Genomic DNA, 23,383 nt, shown 5'->3' on the forward strand with positions numbered 1-23,383 from the left:
TGAGAAAGGAATGTACAAAGTAAGTGCCCAATCAAGAAACACTTAAGCCAACAATGAACTTGGAGACGCCAATCCACATCTGAGCTTTCCCAGGAATGTGGTTTGGCTGGTAAGGAACTCAGTCATGTATGGACATGTGACTTGCCCCCGTGACTCCAAAACTCCATTTTGTAACTGGATTCTACACAGGGGGAGGGAGGGGTGTCCACCCACAAGATAAAGTCTATTTAAACCCCTAGGAGACCCCTCAGTTTTGGCTTCAGCTGGCTCAAGAAATAGCCTCTCCACCTCCCAAAGGATACCTGAAAAAAAACTGGAACAAAGGACAGTAATCATGGGGGTGTGAGTGATTGCTGGACCCAGACTAGAAGGAGGCTAATCTGTAAAAGAGGCTTATTGGAACATCTCTGAAGGTGAGATTTTATCTGTATTCAGCTTCTTACTGTATTAGGTTTAGACTTGCATGTTTTATTTTATTTTGCTTGGTAATTCACTTTGTTCTGTTTGTTATTACTTGGAACCACTTAAATCCTACTTTTTGTATTTAATAAAATCACTTTTTACTTATTAATTAACACAGAGTATGTATTAATTCCCAGGGTGGAGGGGGGCAAACAGCTGTGCATATCTCTCTATCAGTATTATAGAGGGCGAACAATTTATGAGTTTACCCTCTATAAGCTTTATATAGGGTAAAACGGATTTATTTGGGGTTTGGACCCCACTTTGTGCTGGGCATCTGAGTGTTAGAGACAGGAACACTTCTTAAGCTGTTTTCAGTTAAGCCTGCAGCTGTTGGGGGATGTGGTTCAGACCTGGGTCTGGGTTTGCAGCAGATAAGCGTGTCTGGCTCAAACCAGGCAGGGCACTGAAGTCCTAAGCTGCCAGGGGAAACAGGCTCACGGGTAGTCTTAGCACATCAGGTGGCAGCCCCAAGGGGGTTTCTGTGATCCAACCTGTCACACCCTTAAGGACCCAATCCTGCAACCCTTATTCTTTTGGGCAATGTGTGATCCATGCTGAAGCAGGCAGGAGAACTCTGGGACTAACTGCTAGAGGAAGAGTTACTCACTTGAGTGCTGAAATATTAGTTGGTTATGTTAAGCTTCACGAATCCTCACTATTCACACTGGTGTTCAAGGCGGACAATGCCCTGGGGTGGCCGCAGTTGTTTGCAGAGATCAGTGAGATCACCCACAGGGGCTCGTATCCCTAGACATGTTCTTTGGCTCATACTTATAGCTGCCTGATGAGCCACTGAAGAAATGGCCCTTTGTTCTCAAGGCAGGTGAGAGACTTTCTTGATTTTATTAGAGAACTAATAATGATATTGTCTCACATTGTTTTTTAAGCCATGTATTGAGAGCTAGGTGGGGTTCATGGTGATTTACAATGGAAGTAAAGACATGGTCTTTGCTTCTAAGAGCCTATTGACTCAGCTGATCATGACAAGTCAACATGCTAGGGCAGATAACAACAGGCAATGGATGGATGGAGTGTGACAGAACACACACAACTGGGCAATGAGCGTTGCTTGGATAGTAGCACAGGCATCCTAGTTTCTTTCTTTCTTTCTTTCTTTCTTTCTTTTGGGACTGGAAGTATTATTGGAGGGATTCTTGAATAAGGTGTTGTTCTGAAGATTGAAATGAAGAAGGAGAGAGATGTTTGTGCAGAATTGGTTCAGGGAAAGCAGCTCATGGATTTGGGTACCATTTCCAGTGAAGTGTAATGGGAATGGGGTGCCCAAACTGTCAGGCAGCTTTGAAAATCTCAGCCTGGCAGCCTGGGAGAAGGTGCAAAGGTGCTAGTGAGAGAAGGGAATAAAGGGGGTCTGGAAAGAAGTGTAATTAATGGGGAGGGATCTGACGAGGGGTGTGTGGTGTGGCCATGTAGACCTGGGTCCATCCAGGAGTTGGAAGAAAGGAATAGGAGAGATTGACAGGTTGGGAATATTTTATGTGTTTCCCATAAAACTAGTGTGTGTTAGCTAGTGAAAGACCTGGTGTATCTGGGAGGGGATGCAAAGGAAAAAGGTGAGGGAGATACAGACCTCTTCCTATCTTTACCCATTGTTACTGAACTTTTCTTTTCTTTTCTTTTCTTTTCTTTTCTTTTCTTTTCCACCTGTTGCATCCTGCTCATAAGTTCTCTGGGGCAGGTGCTGTCTCTTTAATACATGTATGTGAAACACCCAGCACAACAGGGAACTGGTTGGTGATTGAGGCCTCTATATGCTACAGTGCTAGTGCTATTACTTCTTGTGCTGTGAATAACCAAGAAGGGGGTCAGGACCTTTGGGTAAACATATATATTGTAACCCACTCCTCCTTGGGAATGTTTTTGATCTGGCTCCAGATAAATGAACAGAAAATGCTACCTATTGTTGACATGGCTTGTTTAATTTGAAATGGAGGATGGCTCTGTGTGCAGACTGTTATAAAGTTGATAGGAGAGCAGGTCAAATCTTGGAATTTCTATTCCACAGGAAATTCTACATTTTGAAACTTTCATTCATCCAGATCTGGAAGAAAAACTCATATTTCTGAAATTTCCCATGCAACTAACATGCCAAAAATCCCCTCAGTTTGGAAATATTGAAACAACCTTACCAAGACATTTTATTTCAATCAAGTTGATATGTTTCATTTTTTAAAGTATGAAGCCCTTTATTCTGACTTTATCATTTCAACAATTATTATATTATATTAATTATATTATATTATATTATATTAAACATTTTGATAATTTTCAATCAAAATACAACAACATTGGTACAGTCTCTTTTTTATTTAATTGAATCATCCTTTTTTTATGGAAAATTTTCACCCAGCTCTAGTCAACAGAGGTCTCCTCCCCAGCAGAGATTCCAGAGACTGCTGTGGTCATGATATATATATAAGCATCAATAACATGGGAAAGGTGAAAAGGAGGCATGGAAAGCTAAAGATACAGTATTAGGAATTAGGGTTAAATACTTTGTTAATAGCAGTAGCCAAAAGTATTTCAGTATCATCAAATGAGCTCAAACTAGCTACAGGAATAAAGGGAAACAAGAAGACTTTTTATCAATACATTAGAAGCAAGAGCAAGACCAAGGACAGGGTAGGCCCACTGCTCAGTGAGGAGGGAGAAACAGGAATAGGAAACTTGGAAATGGCGGCGATGCTTAATGACTTCTTTATTTCGGTCTTCACCAAGAAGTCTGAAAGAATGCCTAACATAGTGAATGCTAATGGGAAGGGGGTAGGTTTAGAAGATAAAATTAAAAAAAAAAAAAGTTAAAAATCACTTAGAAAAGTTAGATGCCTGCAAGTCACCAGGGCCTGATGAAATGTATCCTAGAATACTCAAGGAGCTAATAGAGAAGGTATCTGAGCCTCTAGCTATTATCTTTGGAAAATCATTGGAGACAGGAGAGATTCCAGAAGACTGGAAAGGAGCAAATATAGTGCCCATCTATAAAAAGGGAAATAAAAACAACCCAGGAAACTACAGACCAATTAGTTTAACTTATGTGCCAGGGAAGAAAATAGAGCAAGTAATTAAGGAAATCATCTGCAAACACTTGGAAGGTAGTAAGGTGATAGGGAATAGCCAGCATAGATTTGTAAAGAACAAATCATGTCAGACCAATCTGATAGCTTTCTTTGATAGGATAATGAGTCTTGTGGATAAGGGAGAAGCAGTGGATGTGATATACCTAGACTTTAGTAAGGCATTTGATACGGTTTCTTATCAATAAACTAGGCAAATACAACTTAGATGGGGCTACTATAAGATGGGTGCATAACTGGCTGGATAACCATACTCAGAGAGTAGTTATAAATGGTTCCCAATCCTGCTGGAAAGGTATAACAAGTGGGGTTCCGCAGGGGTCTGTTTTGGGACTGGCTCTGTTCAATATTTTTATCAACGACTTAGATATTGGCATAGAAAGTACGCTTATTAAGTTTGCAGATGATACCAAACTGGGAGGGATTGCAACTGATTTGGAGGATAGGGTTGTGACAGGTTAGATTACAGAAACCCCCTGGAAGCTGCCACCTGATGTGCCCAGACAACTTTTACCCCTGCTTTTCCTGCCAGCTTAGGACTTTAGCACCCTGTCTTGCTGAGCCAGACACTTCTGTCTGCTCCAACAAAGACCCAGGGTCTGAATTACTTGCCCCAAAGCTGCAGGTTTACCTGAAATCAGCTAACAGAAGTGTGCTTGTCTCTATATCTTAGGTGCCCAACTTACAATGGGATCTAAACCCAAATACATTTGTTTTACCCTGTATAAAGTTTATGCAGGATAAACTCATAAATTGTTCGCCCTCTATAACACTGATAGAGAGATATGCATGGCTGTTTGCTCCCCCAGGTATTAATACATACTCTGGGTTAAATAATAAGTAAAAAGCGATTTTATTAAATACAGAAAGTAGGATTTAAGTGGTTTCAAGTAGTAACAGATAGAACAAAGTAAGTTACCAAGCAAAATAAAATAAAATGCGCAAATCTATTTCTAATCAAACTAAATACAGATAATCTCACCCTTAGAGATGATTTAGTAAGTTTTTTTCTCAGACTGGACACCTTCCAGGCCTGGGCACAATTCTTTCCCCTGGTACAGCTCTTGTTCCAGCTCAGGTGGTAGCTAGGGGATTCTTCATGATGGTTCCCTTCCATTTTTTTTGTTTCACTACTTATATATTTTTTGCATAAGGTGGGAATTTTTTATTTTTGGGGGGTTCCTACCCCTCCTTACTGGAAAAGCACCAGGTTAAAGATGGATTTCAGTTCAGGTGACATGATCACATGTCACTGTAAGACCCCAAGCCTTCATTCCTTCCAATCTGACTCACAGGAGGACCTGCCTGCAACAGAGCCATTCAGTCAATTGTCCTGGCTAATGGGAGTCATCAAGATTCCAAACCACCATTAATGGCCCACACTTTGCATAATTACAATAGACCCTCAGAGTTATATTTTATATTTCTAGTTTCAGATACAAGAGTGTTACCTTTATATAAATAGGATGATCACACTCAGTAGTTTATAAGCTTTGTAATGATACCTTACAAGAGACCTTTTGCATGAAGCATATTCCAGTTACATTATATTCACTCATTAGCATATTTTTATAAAACCATATAGACTGCAACGACACAAGGGTTATAATTCAAAATGATCTGGACAAATTGGAGAAATGGTCTGAGATAAACAGGATGAAGTTTAATAAAGACAAATGCAAAGTGCTCCACTTAGGAAGGAACAATCAGTTCCACACATATGGAATGGGAAGAGACTGTCTAGGAAGGAGTACGGCAGAAAGGGATCTAGGGGTTATAGTGGACCACGAGCTAAATATGAGTCAACAGTGTGATGCTGTTGCAAAAAAAGCAAACATGATTCTGGGATGTATTAACAGGTGTGTTGTGAGCAAGACATGAGAAGTCATTCCTCCGCTCTACTCTGCGCTGGTTAGGCCTCAACTGGAGTATTGTGTCCAGTTCTGGGCACCGCATTTCAAGAAAGATGTGGATAAATTGGAGAGGGTCCAGAGAAGAGCAACAAGAATGATTAAAGGTCTAGAGCAGTGTTTCCCAAACTTGGGACACCGCTTGTTCAGGGAAATCCCCTGGTGGGCTGGGCCCGTTTGTTTACTGCGTCCGCAGGTTCAGCTGATCGCGGCTCCCACTGGCCATGGTTCACGTCTGCCTGGAGCGGCGAACCATGGCCAGTGGGAGCCGCGATGTGCCGAAACTGCAGATGCGCAGGTAAACAAACCAGCCCGGCCCGCCAGTGGCTTTCCCTGAACAAGCGGCGTCCCAAGTTTGGGAAACACTGGTCTAGAGAACATGACCTATGAAGGAAGGCTGAAAGAATTGGGTTTGTTTAGTTTGGAAAAGAGAAGACTGAGAGGGGACATGATAGCAGTTTTCAGGTATCTAAAAGGATGTCATAAGAAGGAGGGAGAAAACTTGTTCATCTTAGCCTCTAAGGATAGAACAAGAAGCAATGGGCTTAAACTGCAGCAAGGGAGGTTTAGGTTGGACATTAGGAAAAAGTTCCTAACTGTCAGGGTGGTTAAACACTGGAATAAATTGCCTAGGGAGGTTGTGGAATCTCCATCTCTGGAGATATTTAAGAGTAAGTTAGATAAATGTCTTTCAGGGATAGTCTAGACAGTATTTGGCCTGCCATGAGGGCAGGGACTGGACTCGATGACCTCTCGAGGTCCCTTCCAGTCCTAGAATCTATGAATCTATGAATCCCTATTATAAGCTGCCGTGTTTTGGATAATTACTGTAAAATTATTTAAAAGGATGAAAATTATAATATTTGTTTATTTTTTATTATCAATACAAAAAATGTGGCGAAAAAACATGAAAAAGAAAATTCCCTAAGACATAATGACTAGCTGTCTAGTTAATCATTAAATAAAACAAATGGGCAAACTCTATGTGATTGCTGTAATTGTTAATCTATTGCTATCAATTCAATAAAAGCTTTTTTTTTTTCATTTCTTTTATATATAAAGATAAGATTTTTCATTGTTGATATTTGCCAAAGTTTTTGGTGGTAAATAAAGTTATTATCATTGTGAGGGACATGGAAGATGTCTATATTATTTTATTTATTATTGCTATATTGGTACAAAGAGGTTAACTCTCACGCAAGTGGACAGCAGGTAGGCAGGAAGAAAAGTATAATTTTCAGATTGCACCATTCACCAATACTTATCAGGACAATTTAGGTGTCAATTCCTTTGACGTTTACCTGTGACTGAGTCTGAACTTCCAGCTTGATATGGGGGTGGAGGGACAGATTCAAGTGGAAAACTGAATCAAACAACTTTGCAGTCGATGAAAACCAGAACCTCGGAGCTTGGCAGAGACAGACACAGGGAGAAGGGGAAAGCAGTCTGAACCCCAGTCCTAGAACCATGGGTATTTGAATAAGCTTTAAGTGAGACAGGTGCATGTAGGCCTTCTGTTGTTTAATCATTATGCTTTGATTCCTGCTGCTGAGATTAAACAATACTTTGTTTTGAAAAGACTGTTTTGTGGTCACTGGATTCACCACTAGACCCGGATCCCAAAGGGAATCCTTGCAGGGTAGCCAAATCTGGCTGGGCCTGTGGAGTAAACACAGTTGGTACCCAACGGGCTGTAGCCTTCTCTGACAGTGGGAGAACTGTAGGATTCCACTCAAGAGAGGTGAAGGCAAGATGCCTGTCACTAGGGCCTGGTCTACACTGGGGCGGGGAGGAAGGGGGATCGATCTAAGATACGCAACTTCAGCTACAAGAATAGCGTAGCTGAAGTCGACATATCTTAGATCAACTTAGAATCACTTACTTTGCATCCTCGCAGTGCGGGATTGACGACCGCCGCTCCCCCGTCGACTTTGCTTCTGCTTCTCGCCGAGCCAGAGTTCAGCAGTCTATGGGAGAGCGATTGGGGATCGATTTTTCGCATATACACTACATGCGATAAATCGATCCCTGATAGATAGATCGCTACCCGCCGATCTGGCGGGTAGTGTAGATGTACCCTATAACATGGTGCATTCAGGGAGACGCTGAAAAAGGTCAGAGGTGCTGCTAGCCCTGAACTGTGACAATTATTATTAACTGGTCATTTGTTTCATGATGATTTCCATCAATCAAAGCATCTGGCTGTAGCTATAACCCTGCTTCTGAAACAAGATTCATGCAGATGTTCCCTTATGCCCATGCAGAGTAACATTCTTGTTAGTAGTAGTTACCATGTTTATTATGCTACTCCCTAGGGACCAACCAAGAATGGACCCTATAGGGCTAGGTACTGGATAAACAGAATAAAAGGAAGTCTCTGTTCCAAAGAACTTTTAATCTAAATAAAGAAGTCAGCTAAAATATAGGGGAAAGGGAGAAAACATTGATTTCAGTTCTCTACACATGGGCTACAGGTTAATTCACATGAATCTGATTATAAAATCAGGGCCTGAGGAATGGAGTGTGAATACATTCTGTGTGAAATATTTATGATATTCCAGCATTAGACTCAAGAAAATCATGATCCAAGTGAATTGGATTTTTGTCTCAAGTAATCTTGGTCGCACAGGTCAACATTCTTATACATATTGAGTTAGTACCTCACTGCTTGAATGGTCATATTGAAATCAGCAGTGAGTCTGGAATTTTCAAGTGCATAAAGGAATGAGGTGCCCAAATCTCATTGAAATTAAGAAGCATAAATCTCTTAGGCTAGGTCTACACTACCCGCCTGAATCGGCGGGTAGAAATCGACCTCTCGGGGATTGATTTATCGCGTCCCGTCGGGACGCGACAATCGATCCCCGAATCGGCGCTCTTACTCCACCAGCGGAGGTGGGAGTAAGCGCCGTCGACAGAAAGCCGCAGAAGTCGATTTTGCCGCTGTCCTCACAGCGGGGTAAGTCGGCTGTGATACGTCGAATTTGCGTATCTTAAATCGACTCCCCCCTGTAGTGTAGATGTACCCTTAGGTTCCTTTGAAAATCCCAGCCTGAGAGAAAGGGTAACAGAATCTCTCTTTTGAAATCAGTGGCACTCATTGGTGACTAAGGTATTATTGACCCGAGAGGTAGAATCTGATGCATAGTCCTTTATTTCCTTTTCATTCAAGCCCACTTATAATGACTGCAATTCAGAATAAATACTTTGGCCGGCTCTAGTTATGAGTCGAGTTGAGAGAGAAAAGTGATTCTGTTTCATGAAATATTTCAATATTTTGAAATTGGGTTTCATTCCAAATTAAAACCATTTTTGATATTTTCTGCGGAAGGGAATGGGACCTCATTTTCAGGGCTGTGTGGCTGCTGGGCTTCCCTAGAGCCACAGACCTTTAAAGTAAGGCATCCAATCTTGGTTGATAGAAGACCTGGAGATGGTGGATACACCACGTAATACCTGTCTCTGTTTGTCTTCCAGTTGAATACTTATGAAGTAATGATGAACCTGAATCGAACAGTGGTGACTGAGTTTCTTCTCATGGGATTTTCTACCTCTCCAGAGAGGCAGGTTTTACTCTTTGTGGCACTGTTAGCCATTTATCTGGTCACTGTGGTGGGAAACCTCCTCATTATCCTTGTAACTTTGGTGGATCCCACCCTTCACACCTCCATGTACTTTTTCCTCTCTAATTTGTCTGCCTTAGAGGTCGGTTACACCTCGGTCACTGTCCCCAAAATGCTGGTGAGCCTCATCTCAGGGGACAAACGCATCTCCTTTGCTGGCTGTGCCATGCAAATGTGCTTCTTCCTTTGCTTTGGGAGCACGGAGTCTTCCTTTCTGGCCACGATGGCGTATGATCGCTATGTGGCAATATGCAACCCCCTGTGTTATCCCATGATTATGAACAAGAAGGTGTGTGTCCTGCTGGCAGCCACTTCCTGGACAATCGGCATCCCGGCCCAGGTAGTGCAGACCGGTTTGGTGTTCACCTTACCCTTCTGTAGCTCCAAAGAGATCAACCATTTCTTCTGTGACCCGGCCCCTCTGCTGTTGCTGGCCTGTGCTGACACCTCCATGAATGAAACATTAACTTACATCATGGTCACTTTCTTTGGAATGGTGCCTTTTGCCCTGATCCTGTTGTCCTATATCCGGATTATCGCCACCATCCTTATGATGCCATCAGCTGAGGGCAAGAGGAAAACCTTCTCCACCTGCTCCTCCCACCTCATCGTTGTGGCTTTATTCTATGGTTCTGGCATCCTCCTTTATTTACGACCCAGGTCCAGTGGATTTCCAGATGGTGGTAAACTTCTCTCCCTGTTTTACACTGTTTTGCCTGCCATGTTGAACCCTTTTATCTACAGCCTGAGGAACAGCGATATCCAAACCGCCCTGAAGAGAAATATGTGGCACAAAATGGTTCCTTGCTAGCACTGACTGGGAAACAGATTTCCCAGTCTGTTCTGCCTCAGGATGAATCTAAGGTCTACTAAAATTTTTCACAAAGAACAAGAGCAATACCCACCCACCCCAGAATAGCCTGGTCATTAGGGTCATAGTCGACGGGTATAATAGGCCAGGGGAAGCTAATCCTCCCCTAACGCAGGCTGTGTCCCCAAGCACTCTCTGCCCCAAGGCCACACTTCCCCCAAAGTCAGTGGGGGCTCAGCTGTAGGTTTCCTGCTTCAAAACAGGGAGAGCAGGGATTCAAACTCAGCTCACCCACATCCCCTGAAGCACCAAGCTGTAGAGCTTTAAATATGGAATTATTTATACAAAGTGGAACAACTCCCACCAGCATGATTGGTAGACTGACTATACACTCCCCAGGTTAGTGTCCTATCCCAGTCTGCTCTTGGAGTGGGCTCTCTTTTTTCGTTCAGATCCCATTGTAGACCAATGAAACATTCATCAAAACCAAAACTTCCCCTCCAGAATTTCCATTTCAACAAATTGAAATTTTCCACTGGGGAAAAAAAAACTTTCATTGAAAAATTCCCAGTGACCTCTAGTCCTCAGAAAATGTGACTTGTCTAATAAACACACTGCTGGGGGCACAATTGGCCGAAGTCCTTATTGGTTTTGGTCGCCTTAGTGACTGAATTGAGACTCCTTGGGAATGATTTCTGAGGTGGACTGGGCTCTCCCAGTGACCTCTGCTGCTGTTGTGAGCACTCAACACTTCTGAAAATCATGCTGCAGACCTATCAAGTTGGTGGCTGATCACAAAAGTCCTGACGGAAGTGACTCTCAAAACATTGCTTCAGAAATCTGTAACAGAACCAGGACTAGAAGCCAATTTTTCTTGGCCTGAGGCCACTAGACCATCCCTTCTCTTCCGTTAGGCCTGTGCACCATTAGCTACACACTTTCCAGCTTCTGCAATGAACTAGGGCGGGGCATAGAGCTGCCTGGAGAACAGAATTTCCTTCCTGTGGGTGTTGGAACAAATTTTCATCCCAAGTTGACAGCCCGGGGACAAAAAGTGAAACCTTAAAAATTTTTCACAGGCTCATGGGGCCGCTTGACTTTCTGGGCTTCCCAGGGAGATGGGAAGCTGCCTGTCCAGTGAGCTAGCTGCTGAGGTGTTGGTTGTTCAAGGAGTTGAGGTGACGGCTGCCCAGGGAGTTGGGGAATGTCTGCCCAGCAAGTGGGCTACAGCAGAGCCAGTAACGCTGAGTGACCAGAAGGCTGCCTGGGACCTGTGCAGTCCTGGTCACCTGGCAACTGGCCTTCCAATTGCTAAGCTGGCTGAATGGTGGGCAGGTTAGCCGGTCAGCTTCCCGGCCTGGTTACATCAAATGCTGTTACAGAATTCACCTGTTCCCAGGGAGCACGTCAGGTCTGTCGGGAAATTTTCAGTCAGCTCTAGCAAGGTCTCCTCATCTCCATCCACTACAGATCTCCATACCAGTCACTGTCCATTCTGGGGTCCTCTGGAGCAGATCGCCACATGCTGTAAATCAGTGTGGTTCCATTCACTTCCGTAAAATGTCACCTGTGAAATGGAATGGCTGATACTTGTCGCTCTTCTGGGACAGAGGTCTGAGGTCTTGCTCACTAATAAGGGGTTTGGAGCGCACAGATTTCCTAATAGCAGTCATTCAGAGGAGTGAGAATAGCCTCCTGGCTCCCAATCCAGTGCACCTTCCCCTAGGCCAGAGAGTAATCTGGTGAGGGAAAGGATAGAACTGTACCCAGAAGACAAAACAGATTACCATGTGTCTACTTCAGAACAATGCAGGAAGGTCAGAGGTCCCCAAACTTTTCAGGGGACTTTTCCCCTGACTCCTGTCCAGACACCCCCCCCCCAGGAGCAAGGGCTGTAACTCCTGGGGGGGTGGAGCGTGGATAGGGGTGATAGGGCTGAGGCTGGGACTGCAGGTGGGGGCAGGTCTGGGGCCAGGGATGGGGATTTGGATGGGTGTGGAAGTGGAGCCATGGCTGGGTCGTGGTAAGGGCTGGCAACTGGGGCCATGGCCAGGGTGGGGCTGCGGTTTGGGTCCAAGGTAGGGGGCGGAGCCGGGCACAGGGTCAGGAGCCAGGGCCACAGTTGGAGGTAGGGCCGTAGCAGAGTTGGGGGCTGCTCCCTCCCCGCCTCTCATGGGGCTGGCCTGGGCACCACCACAACCCCCAAACATTCCTCCACACATGCCCCACAGTTTGGGTATCACTGGCCTAGGAGCATGGTTGGGAGTTGATATTTTCAAAGCATCGAGCTTATTTTACTCTCCTAGCTTCCTCTGACAAACCCCAGCTGGAATGTTAAGGACAGTAAGTGACAAATGTTGAATGAAATTGGTTGAGCTATTATAAACGGTGATTTTCCATTGCTTAGAACTCAGCCAAATCAAGACACACTTTTCTGGCCACCTTTGAGTTCTAGACCACCTCACATTACAATTTCCTATTTGAATCCTTTGAAGTATTAGAGCTGTTCAAATGTTGGTCCCTGGTCATTGTCAAAGGCGGCAAATTTCCACCCATTTGTCACCACCCTGCTTCTTGGAAACAGCTGAAAAATGGAGCCAAAGCAGAGGCAAAGTAGGAGAATTTTGGCACATTTCTAAGCAATTGCAAACAGGAGTTGGAGTGGGAAGTGTTAAACAGCCTACTACCAGTGTTGCTATTGCCAGACCTATAATGCAGCTAAAGTCACATCATTTAAACATACATCAATAAATAAAATCATGTAAACTCAGATGACTTGTTGAACTTTATGTAGTGGTGTCAGCTGTGTGGAAAGTAAAATGTTAATAAATTTCTGACCTATAATGAGTATTGGGTTGTTAAGCCGGGGTAACATCAGGGATTGGCTCCCAAAGGAATCAGAGACACACTTCATCCTGCTTTCTGTCAGTTACCTTTTTTTGTGGATTAATTAGGAGATGGAAGATTTCATATATTTATTCTTGCATTTGTGACCCAGACATGAGGGAGGGATACGCTGCACTTTATGTGCAATGGGCACATGGATTGCAAGTGAGTTTCATTCTGTTTTACACCTGGTCTACCTGTTGTTTTCCTTTTGAAGAGGTGGTACCTGATTCTGTGTGGTTTGATGCCATATGTGCACATTAAACCCACCTCAGAGTGCCTGTATTGGGATCCAGCAGCATTTCCCACTCCCTCTGCACTAGTGTAAGTGATGACAGTATGTTCGCGGCAGAGAAAAAACTGACCAGAAATGCACCAAGGGTCAGATTTTTAAAGTTATTTAGGCATCTAGTAGGATTTTCAAAACATCTAGGCACCTAAAACCCATTGAGTGTCAGACACCTGGATGCATTTGAAAATCCCACTAGGCACCTAACTCCTTTTAAATATCTGGCCCTAACTGAATAATGTCAGTGTTTGGAACCAAGAAACTGAAACACAAATCAGATCATCCAGTGATATGGAGAAAAATTTGCACACGTGGGAATAATGGGCCAGATCCCCAGCTGGGTAAATCAGCCATAGCAGTCAACTGTTCAGATCCCCAGCGGGTGTGAATCAGCCTCAGCTCCACTGGAGTCAATGGGGCCAGATGCCCAGCTGGTACAGTTAATAGGGCTATTCACACCAGCTGAGGATGTGGGCTAAAGCATTGTTCTGTCTATTTATTCAGGGTTCCCGCAGCTCTTTTCCCTCTTATAATCAGCCAGGCTGTTTTTCTCTTTCCTTTTTCTGTCCATCAGTCATAGGTTCCCTGATCCCTTCATTCCATGGCACAGTGATTCATTCAGTTCCTCTGAGCCCCTTCTTCCCAGTCTGCCTACCCTGAACCCCTTACTGTGGGTCTGCTTTCCCAGGAGAGCTGAACAGGGAATTCTCCTGCTTTAGCATGCACTGCCCTCCAGTGTTACCTGCTCCATTGTTTCCAGGAGTGGCAGATCCCGGTCCTCTCAGCAGATCTACTACAATGAATACAGATCTGCGTGATTGCAAGGATACATGGTACCAGACCCCACTGCAGACCCAGGGCCTAATTGATCATTAGATTATCCCAGGGACTCAGAGCTGTACCTGACAGTAGAATCCTGGAAGCTGCCGGGTGTTTCAGGAGCTAAACACAAAGAGATCCACATTTTGGATTGCTAAATGACTGTGAAATAATCGAGGTTTTAACCAGGAAAATATTCCCCAGACACCTGCTTGCAGATTTTCATCTTTGAAAATATAAGGTTTATTTTTTTAAATGCATCCAAATGTCCTGATCTGACTGTCCTCTCACTTGCCCTGGTGTGAATCAGAAATTCATCAATCAAAGCCAGGGGGGCTATTAGAGGTTGAAACTAGAAATTCCCACTCCATGGGAAATTTCAACATTTCAAAATTTGTTTAGGATGGAAACATTTTTTTTTAAATTTCCCTTGAAATGAAATTCTGAAAAAGAACCTTTCATTTTGGATCAGTGAAAACATTTCAATCCAATTAAATCCAAAGATTTTGTTTCTGGTTTTAACTTAGTTGGGGATTGGTCCTGCTTTGAGCAGGGGGTTGGACTAGATGACCTCCCAAGGTCCCTTCCAACCCTGATAGTCTATGATTCTATGAACTGTAAAGTTGTTTCAAAATAAAAAATAACAACCTTTTGTTCCAATAATATCAAAACATCATCTACATGGGGCAGGCATAGCTCAGTGGTTTGAGTGTTAGCCTGCTAAACCCATGGTTGGGAGTTTAATCTTTGAGAGGGCCATTTACAGTTCTGAGGCAAAAAAAAAAAAAAAAGAGTTCAGGACTGGTCCTGCTTCAAGCAGGGGGTTGGACTAGATGACTTCCTGATGTTCCCTCCAAGCCTGATATTCTATAATTCTGCATATCTTGTTTCTTTCTTTTCTGAAACACAGTGATGTGGAAATTGACGGCATTCCAACAAAACATTTAGATTTTGATAAAACAAAATTTTCCAATGGAGAAACGTTCTATCAGAAATTTTCCAACCACTTGTAGGGATTACACCATCAGCAAGAGGAGAAATCAGAGCTCAGATTTGCTTCTGTCAGTTTCTTTGGCAGATTGTGGGACAATAGGAACCTGCTGCTGTAAACACGTATAGACGTGAGTTTCATACTCACAAGATGAAAAGGAGAAAAATGTACTGCCAGTGAATCTTCAAACAAGGATCTTTGTTCCAATGGGTAGAGAGGGGGACTTAGACTTGAATTTAGATAAGTCAATGACAAATCTGGGCCACTTCAAAGCCTTTTTTTGTGTGGATTCTGAGCACCCCTGTTTCTAGTTGAAGCCAGTAGGGCTCATGACTTACACCTGAAGCAGAGCTGAGTGGGAAACAGTTTTCCTATACTGTGAAATTTTTTGAGATTTCAAAATGTTTTCCCGTTCCAAATCAGGATGAAAAGTCAAAATCTCATAAATGTTCACAGACTGAAAATCCCCCTGAACTGCTGTTCAGGTCCATCAAAATGTTTCATTTCGATAATTTCAATACGTGTCATTTCAGTTTTTGACTGTTTTAATTTTATATTTTAGTATAATTTGCTTAAATTTCTAAACAAAAAAATCTTTATTTGTTTTTCATTTTCCTCCAGAATTATTTTAGTTGGGCAATTCATTGAAACCAACTATTTCCAGCAAAACATTCTGGTTTTGATGCATTGCTATTTTCTAATGAAAAAATCTTTCATGAAAACATTTCTGGCCGGTTCCAATCTGAAGATCACTGCTGGTCAGGTGCTCAAATGAGTCCAGATCCCATGTAGTTATCTAAATGATTTGTCTAGATTCTCCAAGGCCGAGAAACAGATTCCAGCATCTCCTGTTGCTAAGAAGGGGCAGGAGAGGGGACCTGCTGGAGGTTAAACACTTTTGAAAATTTGATCACTTCGTGTAGATGCCTAAGTGGGAGCTAAGGGCCAATGGCCATATTTTAAAAGTTACTTAGACACATAGAGGGATTTTCAAAGAGCAATAAAGCACCTAACACCCATTGAAATCAATAGGAGTTAGATATTTATCTACATCTTTAGCTGACTAAATACCTTTAAAAATCTGGCCCTGAGCTTTTTTGAAAATCTGGCCCTATCACTATTGCAGAAATTTACAGCCCACATATTTAGTGGAGCGTAAAAATTTTTAGATTTAATTTGAAATGTTGATTTTTAGGGGTGCACCTAAAAAAATACAATTAATTAAAAAAAATACAGGATAACTGACTCACAATTCCCCATCCATAGCACTGAATTTCAAAACAGGAGTATGCCAAACTAAAATAAAAATCTCTGTTTTATGAATTTTTCAAATTGTTACGAAATACAGAAAAATACGTATTAAAAACAAACTGAAGAGGAATGGCATTTTTATGTGAATTATTTTTTTGTGTGTGTTTTAAGGTTTTTCAAAGGTTTACAAACTTTGGATAGCCATCTTTTGGTACATGAAGTTAAACTCAAATTTATGACCACTACTACAAAATTAATTTATAAATAAATAAATAAGTATTGGTCATTACATTCTGAACCAGCAGAGTAGCAGCTTGGAGGTCTAGGTTGGATGTTAGGAAAAACTGTTTCAGTAGGAGGATGGTGAAGCACTGGAACGAGTTACCTAGGGAGGGGATGGAATTTCTATCCATAGAGGTTTTTAAGGCCCAGCTTGACAAAGCCCTGGCTGGGATGATTTAGTTGGGGTTGGTCCTGCTTTGAGTAGGGTGTTGGACTAGATGATCAACACACACACACACTGTAATATATCAGAGGGGTAGCCATCTTAGTCTGAATCTGTAAAAGCAACAGAGGGTCCTGTGGCACCTTTAAGACTAACAGAAGTATTGGGAGCATAAACTAGCATGGAAAATGTCTTATAAATGGTGTCCCTAGCCTCTGTTTGCCAGAAGCTGGGAATGGGTGACAGGCAATGGTTCACTTGGTGATTACCTGTACTGTTCATTCCTTCTGGGGCCCCTGGCATTGGCCACTAACATAAGACAGGATATTGGCCTAGATGGACCTTTGGTCTGACTCAGTATGGCCATTCTTATGTTCTTTCTATTGTTGTAACATTTAAAATAAATTGCAATCTTACAAAAGGGAAGAAGTAGAGAGGGAATCCTACATTATGTGAATATTGGTACTTTACAAAATAAGAAATAAATAGAAATTTTGGATTATATACTGATATCACTTTTAGGGGACATATTAATTTTGTTTTGTGGATTTTTTCTTTATGAAGATGGCGGCTAATGCACATTATATTTAATTTGAAGGAGACTAAGTCATCATGGTGTGAAGGGTACAATTCTGTCATGGATCAAAAGTACCTTAAGAGGCAAGAAACAAAGAATGGGATAAGTGGACAATTTTCAACTTGGCAGATTAATACTGGGATTCCTTGTGCTTCCATTCCGCAGACCAGTGCATAGGTGTGGGAAGTAAGGGTCCGGGGGGTACTGCAGCACCCTCAGGTTTTGTGCCTGGCATCCTGGCCGCCGGCCCTGTGCCCCGGGTCCTGGCCACTGGCCCCTGCTGCACGGGATCCCAGTCACTGGCCTCGCTGCTGCCCGGGGGTCTGCTGCGGCCCGTGATCCAGCTCAGCTGCTGGCCCCGGGGGCTCCACTGTCGGCCCCGGAGGCTCGGCTGCCAGTCCCAGGGTCCTGGCCATTGGCCCACATGTGGGGTCCCAACCACTGGCCCCACGTTTTGGGGCTCCGCTGCTGGCCCCAGGGTCCTGGACGCTGGCCCACATGCAGGGTCCCACCCAGCAGCTGACCCCAAGGTCCAGGCTGCTGGCCCTCATGCGGGGTCCTGGCCACTGGCTTGGGGTCCCACCCAGCTGGGGCCCCGGAGGCTCCGCTACCAGCCCCAGGGGTCCTGCCCGACTGCCAACCCCACGCTTGGGGCTCCGCACCCGCCCCTAGCTGTGGCCCCAGCCTCCCCTGCCTTGCCCTGCTCCCAGCCCCAGCTCTAAGGGCCGGTGAGGGGCATGGACAGGGTAAGAGGGGTGCAGCTCAGCACCCCCAGTACAAAAACTGTTCCAGCATTACTGGACCAGTGTTGCGGATAGCTAGCTAGACAGAGAGATGGGTATGTATGTGTAAGGGGACTGTTGCCCCCTTACTAAAACTCAGTGGGGTGTTTTGGTTGACAAGCTCCCAGTACTAAAGGAAAGGGGAGGGGTCGATGAGAAATCAGGACCCTGAGACTGACAGTCCCCATGGGCAATGGGGAGAGGCCAAAGCTCCAGGTCAGCCTGAATGACAGGGCGGGCAGGCTAATCAGGGACTCAGGAGGCCAAGGGGTCCTGTCCTCTGTGTGAGCTGGAAATGCTTGTCTCAGACAGAGTGAGGTCAAGCTAAGGAGAGAGCAGGGGGCCCGAGCTGTGCGGGGGAACAGAGCCATGTCAGCCAGAGGGGCCAGAAAAGCAGCCCAGGGAGTAGGTCAGAACTGGGAGCAGAGTTACAGAAGGAGCCCACAGAGCAGACCCTGTGCTGGGAGCAGAGCTGCAGCAACCAGAGCCAGAGGGGCCAGAGAAGGAGCCCAGGGAGCTGGAGGCAGAGCAGCAACAGCAGCCGTACTGAGGCAGAGTGGAGCTGGAGCTGAGACAGGGTGGAGCTTGGGCTGGAGCTGGGGCTGGAGCCATCCAGAGCCAGCTGCAGTGAGCAGCTGGGGAGAGTGAGGGGGACCCTGGGCAGCAGGCCCAGCACAGAAAGACACCCCCAGCGAAGAAGCCTTGCAGGCCAGACGTGGAGGGGGATCGCATCAGCAGCAGAATGGCTATGAATTTCCAAACACAGAAATAGTATCACGGGTGATGATGTATGAGCCGGAAGGAAACTAACTTGGCTTTCATAGCCCATGATGGAATTTTTCAGTCATTTCTCAGAGCTGAAACACCCTTGCCATGAAAAGAATCTTCTTGTTACCTTGACTCTTTCATAATAGCATATCTCCATCTTGCCGTAAGGCACAGTATAATAAGGTGACTGGCACTTTCTAGTGGCCAGTTTTGTTCAACATCTTCATTAATTATCTGGATGATGGGATGGATTGCATCCTTAGCAAGTTCAAGGATGATACTAAGCTATGCGGAGAGGTAGATTCACTGGAGGGTAAGGACAGGGTCTAGAGTGACCTAGACAAATTGGAGGATTGGTATAAAAGAAATCTGATGAGGTTCAACAAGGACAAGTGCAGAGACCTGCACTTAGGATGGAAGAATCCCATGCACTGCTACAGGCTGGGGACCAAATGGCTAAGCAGCAGTTCTGCAGAAAAGGACCTGGGGATTACAGTAGGCGAGAAGCTGGATATGAGTCAGCAGTGTGCCCTTGTTGCCAAGAAGGCTAACGGCTTTTTGGGCTGTATAAGTAGGGGCATTGCCAGCAGATGGAGGGAAGTGATTATTCCCCTCTATTTCACATTGGTGAGGCCACATCTGTAGTATTGCGTCCAGTTTTGGGCCCCCTGCTACAGAAGGGATGTGGACAAATTGGAGAGAGTCCAGTGGAGGGCAACAAAAATTATTAGGGGCCTGGGGCACATGATTTATGAGAAGAGGCTGAGGGAACTGGGATTATTTAGTCTGCAGAAGAGAAGAGTGAAGGGGAAGGATTTGATAGCAGCCTGCAACTACCTGAAGGGGTGTTCCAAAGAAGATGGAGCTCGGCTGTTCTCAGTAGTGGCAAATGACACAACAAGAAGCAATGGTCTCAAGTTGAAGTGGGGGAGGACTAGATTGGATATTAGGAAACACTATTTCACTAGGAGGGTGGTGAAGCACTGGAATGGGTTATCTAGGAAGGTGGTGGAATCTCCATCCTTGGACATTTTTAAGGCTCAGCTTTCCAAAGCCCTGGCTGGGATGATTTAGTTGGTGTTGGTCCTGCTTTGAGCAGTGCGTTGGACTAGATGACTTCCTGAGGTCTCTTCCAACCCTAATCATCTATGATTGTATGACTGGACAGAGGTTGTCCACTTTAGCCTATGTCCCATACATCTGCTTCTAGAGCTAAAGAGTTAGCAGCCCATGGTTTTATATCCAGAGGTCATGGGTTCCATTCCTAGTCATGCCCCATGCAGGGACTTTCGTACACCAAGCACCAGATTTTCAAAGGTATATAGACAGAGATGTGTCTAAAGACACAGATAGGTAGAGCTGCATGAAATTCTTTCCACCTTTTATCATTTTTTCACAGCACCGTTCAGGTTTAGCCTGCCCCTCCATCTTCACGGCCCAGCAGTGGGCAGGCCAAATGTTTAGCGAGCAGTGCTGTGACCCTGAGCATCAGGTAGCAACGCCCAGGGCATCACCCTGCAGGACAGGAGCCTTTGATTTCAATGGGAGCTGGGGGCCTCATTTTTAGAGGTGTCCAGCCACTTAATTGGATTTTCAAAAGTGTCTAGTTGCCTACTTCCCACTGAACTCCAACTAGGAGCTTTCAAAATGTGGCCCAAGGTACCCATCTGCATCTTTAGGTGTCTAAATCCCTTTGGCAATATTGCCACAGGGAAATGCTGCAGGCTTGGGGAGGTAGAAGTTTGGAGAAGAGGGTGTTGGTATTAAAAAGTGCTTCCCAATGATTCACAAGCTAAATATGAGTCTACAGTATAACACTGTTGCAAAAAAAGCAAATATCATTCTGGAATGTATTAGCAGGAGTGTTGTAAGCAGACATGAGAAGTAATTCTCCTGCTCTACTCTATGCTGATTAGGCCTTAATGGGAGTATTGTGTCCAGTTCTGGGTGCCACATTTCAGGAAAGATGTGGACAAATTGGAGAAAGTCCAGAGAAAAGCAACAAAAATGATTAAAGGTCTAAAAAACATGACCTAAGAGGGAAGATTGAAAAAATCAGGTTTGTTTAGTCTGGAGAAGAGGAGACTGAGAGGGGACATGATAACGGTTTTCAAGTACATAAAAAGTTTCTACAAGGAGGAGGGAGAAGAATTGTTCTTCTTAACCTCTGAGGATAGGACAAGAAGCAATAGGCTTAAATTGCAGCAAGTGAGGTTTAGGGTGGACATTAGGAAAAACTGTCAGGGTGGTTAAGCACTGGAATAAATTGCCTAGGGAGGTTGTGGAATCTCCATCATGGAAGATGTTTAAGAGCAGGTTAGACAAACACCTGTCAGGGATGGTCTAGACCAGTGTTTCTCAAACTTGGGACACCACTTGTTTAGGGAAAGCCCCTGGCGGGCCAGGCTGGTTTGTTTACCCTCTGCGTCTGCAGGTTCAGCCGAGCATGGCTCCCACTGGCCATGGTTCACTGCTCCAGGCAGCCTCCCTACAGTGGGAGCCGTGCTCAGCTGAACCTGCGGACGCAGCAGGTAAACAAACCGGCCTGGCCCGCCAGGGGCTTTCCCTAAACAAGCAGCGTCCCAAATTTGGGAAACACTGGTCTAGACAATAATTAGTCCAGTCATGAGTGCAGGGGAATGGACTAGACGACCTCTCGAGGTCCCTTCCAGTCCTATGATTCTATGATTTCTTTCTGTTCTTACAGGTCACAGTTTTGTCTGAATAAATGTCCATGGCAAACCAGACAACGGTGATCGAGTTTGTTCTCCTGGGACTTTCCAGTGACCTGCAGCTCCAGACTTTCCTCTTCCTGGTGTTCCTAGTTATTTACCTGACCACCCTAGGGTGCAATGTGGCCATCATGTTGGTGAGAAGGGCTGATCCCCACCTGGATACCCCCATGTATTTCCTCATTTCCCATTTATCCTTCTCAGATATCTGCTTCTCCTCAGTAACGGTGCCTAAGATGCTGGAGACCCTCTTATCAGAGCCGAAAACCATTTCTGTCAGCTGCTGCTTTGCCCAGATGTTCTTCCTCCTCCTGTCAGGGTGTAGTGAGGTTTTCATTCTCTCAGCGATGGCTTATGACCGATACGCTGCCATCTGCAACCCGTTGCGTTATAGCAGGACAATGAGCAAACACATCTGCAGTCAGCTGGTGGCCAGTGCATGGCTGATTGGATCTTTGTATGCCCTCATCAACACGCTCCCTCTGTTGGACTTACATTTCTGTGGGCCTAATGCAATCAACCATTTCAGTTGTGAGCTCCCCTCCCTGGTGGCCCTGTCCTGCTCTAAGACGCTTTGCTCTGATGATAGGTCTGGTCTTGTTCTCTCTTACCCTGGGCTCCTACATTTATACCCTCACCATCATCCTGAGGATACGCTCTGTGGAAGGCAAGTGTATAGGCTTCTCTATCTGCAGCTCCCACCTCATTGTGGTGGGTTTATGCTACGGGACAGGCTTGTTTAGGTATTTCAGACCCAATTCGGCCTCCTTGGTGGTGCTAGATGGCCTGGTGTCCATCCACTACAGTATCTTAACCCCCATGTTTAACCCCCTCATCTACAGCCTGAAAAACAAGGAGGTGAAGGCAGCTCTGAGGAGACTACTGAGGGGAAAGAACCACCTGGCTCTCAAGTAACCCAAACACCATGATGTTGAATGTGTAATAAAGAAGCAGAGAAGTGTCGATAGCTGACTGCTCAGGTTCTCTACTAGTGTATAGTGCGGTGAGACTTTAAACCTATGTATTCGTAACCAATTGGGGTTAGGTTGTGAGGTCATCTCAGTCATCTTCAGGGACAAGTAGGGTGGGGTTCTCAAAGCCCTCAAAAGCCAGGACCTCTGGGCATTTGGAGAACTTTCCACAGTTTTGACTGGACTTTCCCCACTCTCTGCTGATGGTTTGTTGGCTCCAACATAAGAATGTAAGAATGGCCATGAACTTATCTAGTTCTTTTTTTAACCCTGCTATAGTCTTGGCCTTCACAACGTCCTCTGTCAAAGAGTTCCATATGTTGACTGTTTGTTGCGTGTTCGTTTTAAACCTGCTGCTTATTAATTTCATTGGGTGATGCCTAGTTCTTGTGTTATGAGAAGGAGTAAATAACACTTCCTTATTTACTTTCTCCAGACTACAAATGATTTTATAGACCTCTATCATATCACTTTTAGTTGTCTCTTTTCCAAGCTGAAAAGTCCCAGTCTTATTAATCTCTCCTCATATGGCCCCCTCTCCCTGGAATGTCCCCTCTGCCTTCACTTTTCTTTCCACTTACCTGATCGCCTCCATCTTTAAAAAGTTGATTAAATAACTTGTATTTGCTTTAAATTGTATGTAATGATCAGTGGGTCAGGGAAGTGTCCAGTGCAGAGAGAGTACCCTTGCCCCTGTCCTAGGTGACCACAGCAGGGTTGGGGGTCGAGCCCCCCAGGAATCCTGGGCCCAGCCTTGTTGGGGTTACCAGGACTCAGCCAGACAGGAGAGTGGAAGGGGAGTCCTCAAGGGCAGGGAGGCCTCTGGGTAAAGGAAGTGGGAGCGAGGACTCAGATCCTTCCGCTAGTCCATTTCACTGGGGTAATGCAGAAGCCATTAAAGTTCCCCACAATAGTGGGACCATTCCCCCACTTACATCTGGGAAGTTGAAGCTTGGCAGATGGGCAGGCTT

General features: G+C 44.7%; 1 protein-coding gene and 1 pseudogene across 1 annotated transcript; both read left to right on the plus strand.

Annotated features, from left to right (window-relative positions):
• Positions 1–209: 209 nt before the first annotated feature.
• Positions 210–23,106, plus strand: LOC128845925 (olfactory receptor 5A1-like; annotated as a pseudogene).
• LOC128845926 (olfactory receptor 10A2-like) lies at positions 3,569–9,957 on the plus strand (the record flags this gene model as incomplete). The annotated part of the gene is made up of 2 exons (XM_054045016.1): positions 3,569–3,670; positions 8,945–9,957. Coding segments are annotated over 2 exons (1,059 nt in total), but the record flags the coding sequence as incomplete, so codon positions are not given.
• Positions 23,107–23,383: the final 277 nt, after the last annotated feature.

Source organism: Malaclemys terrapin, chromosome 12 (genome assembly GCF_027887155.1).
Source record: "Malaclemys terrapin pileata isolate rMalTer1 chromosome 12, rMalTer1.hap1, whole genome shotgun sequence".
NCBI classification, from domain to species: Eukaryota; Metazoa; Chordata; order Testudines; family Emydidae; genus Malaclemys; species Malaclemys terrapin.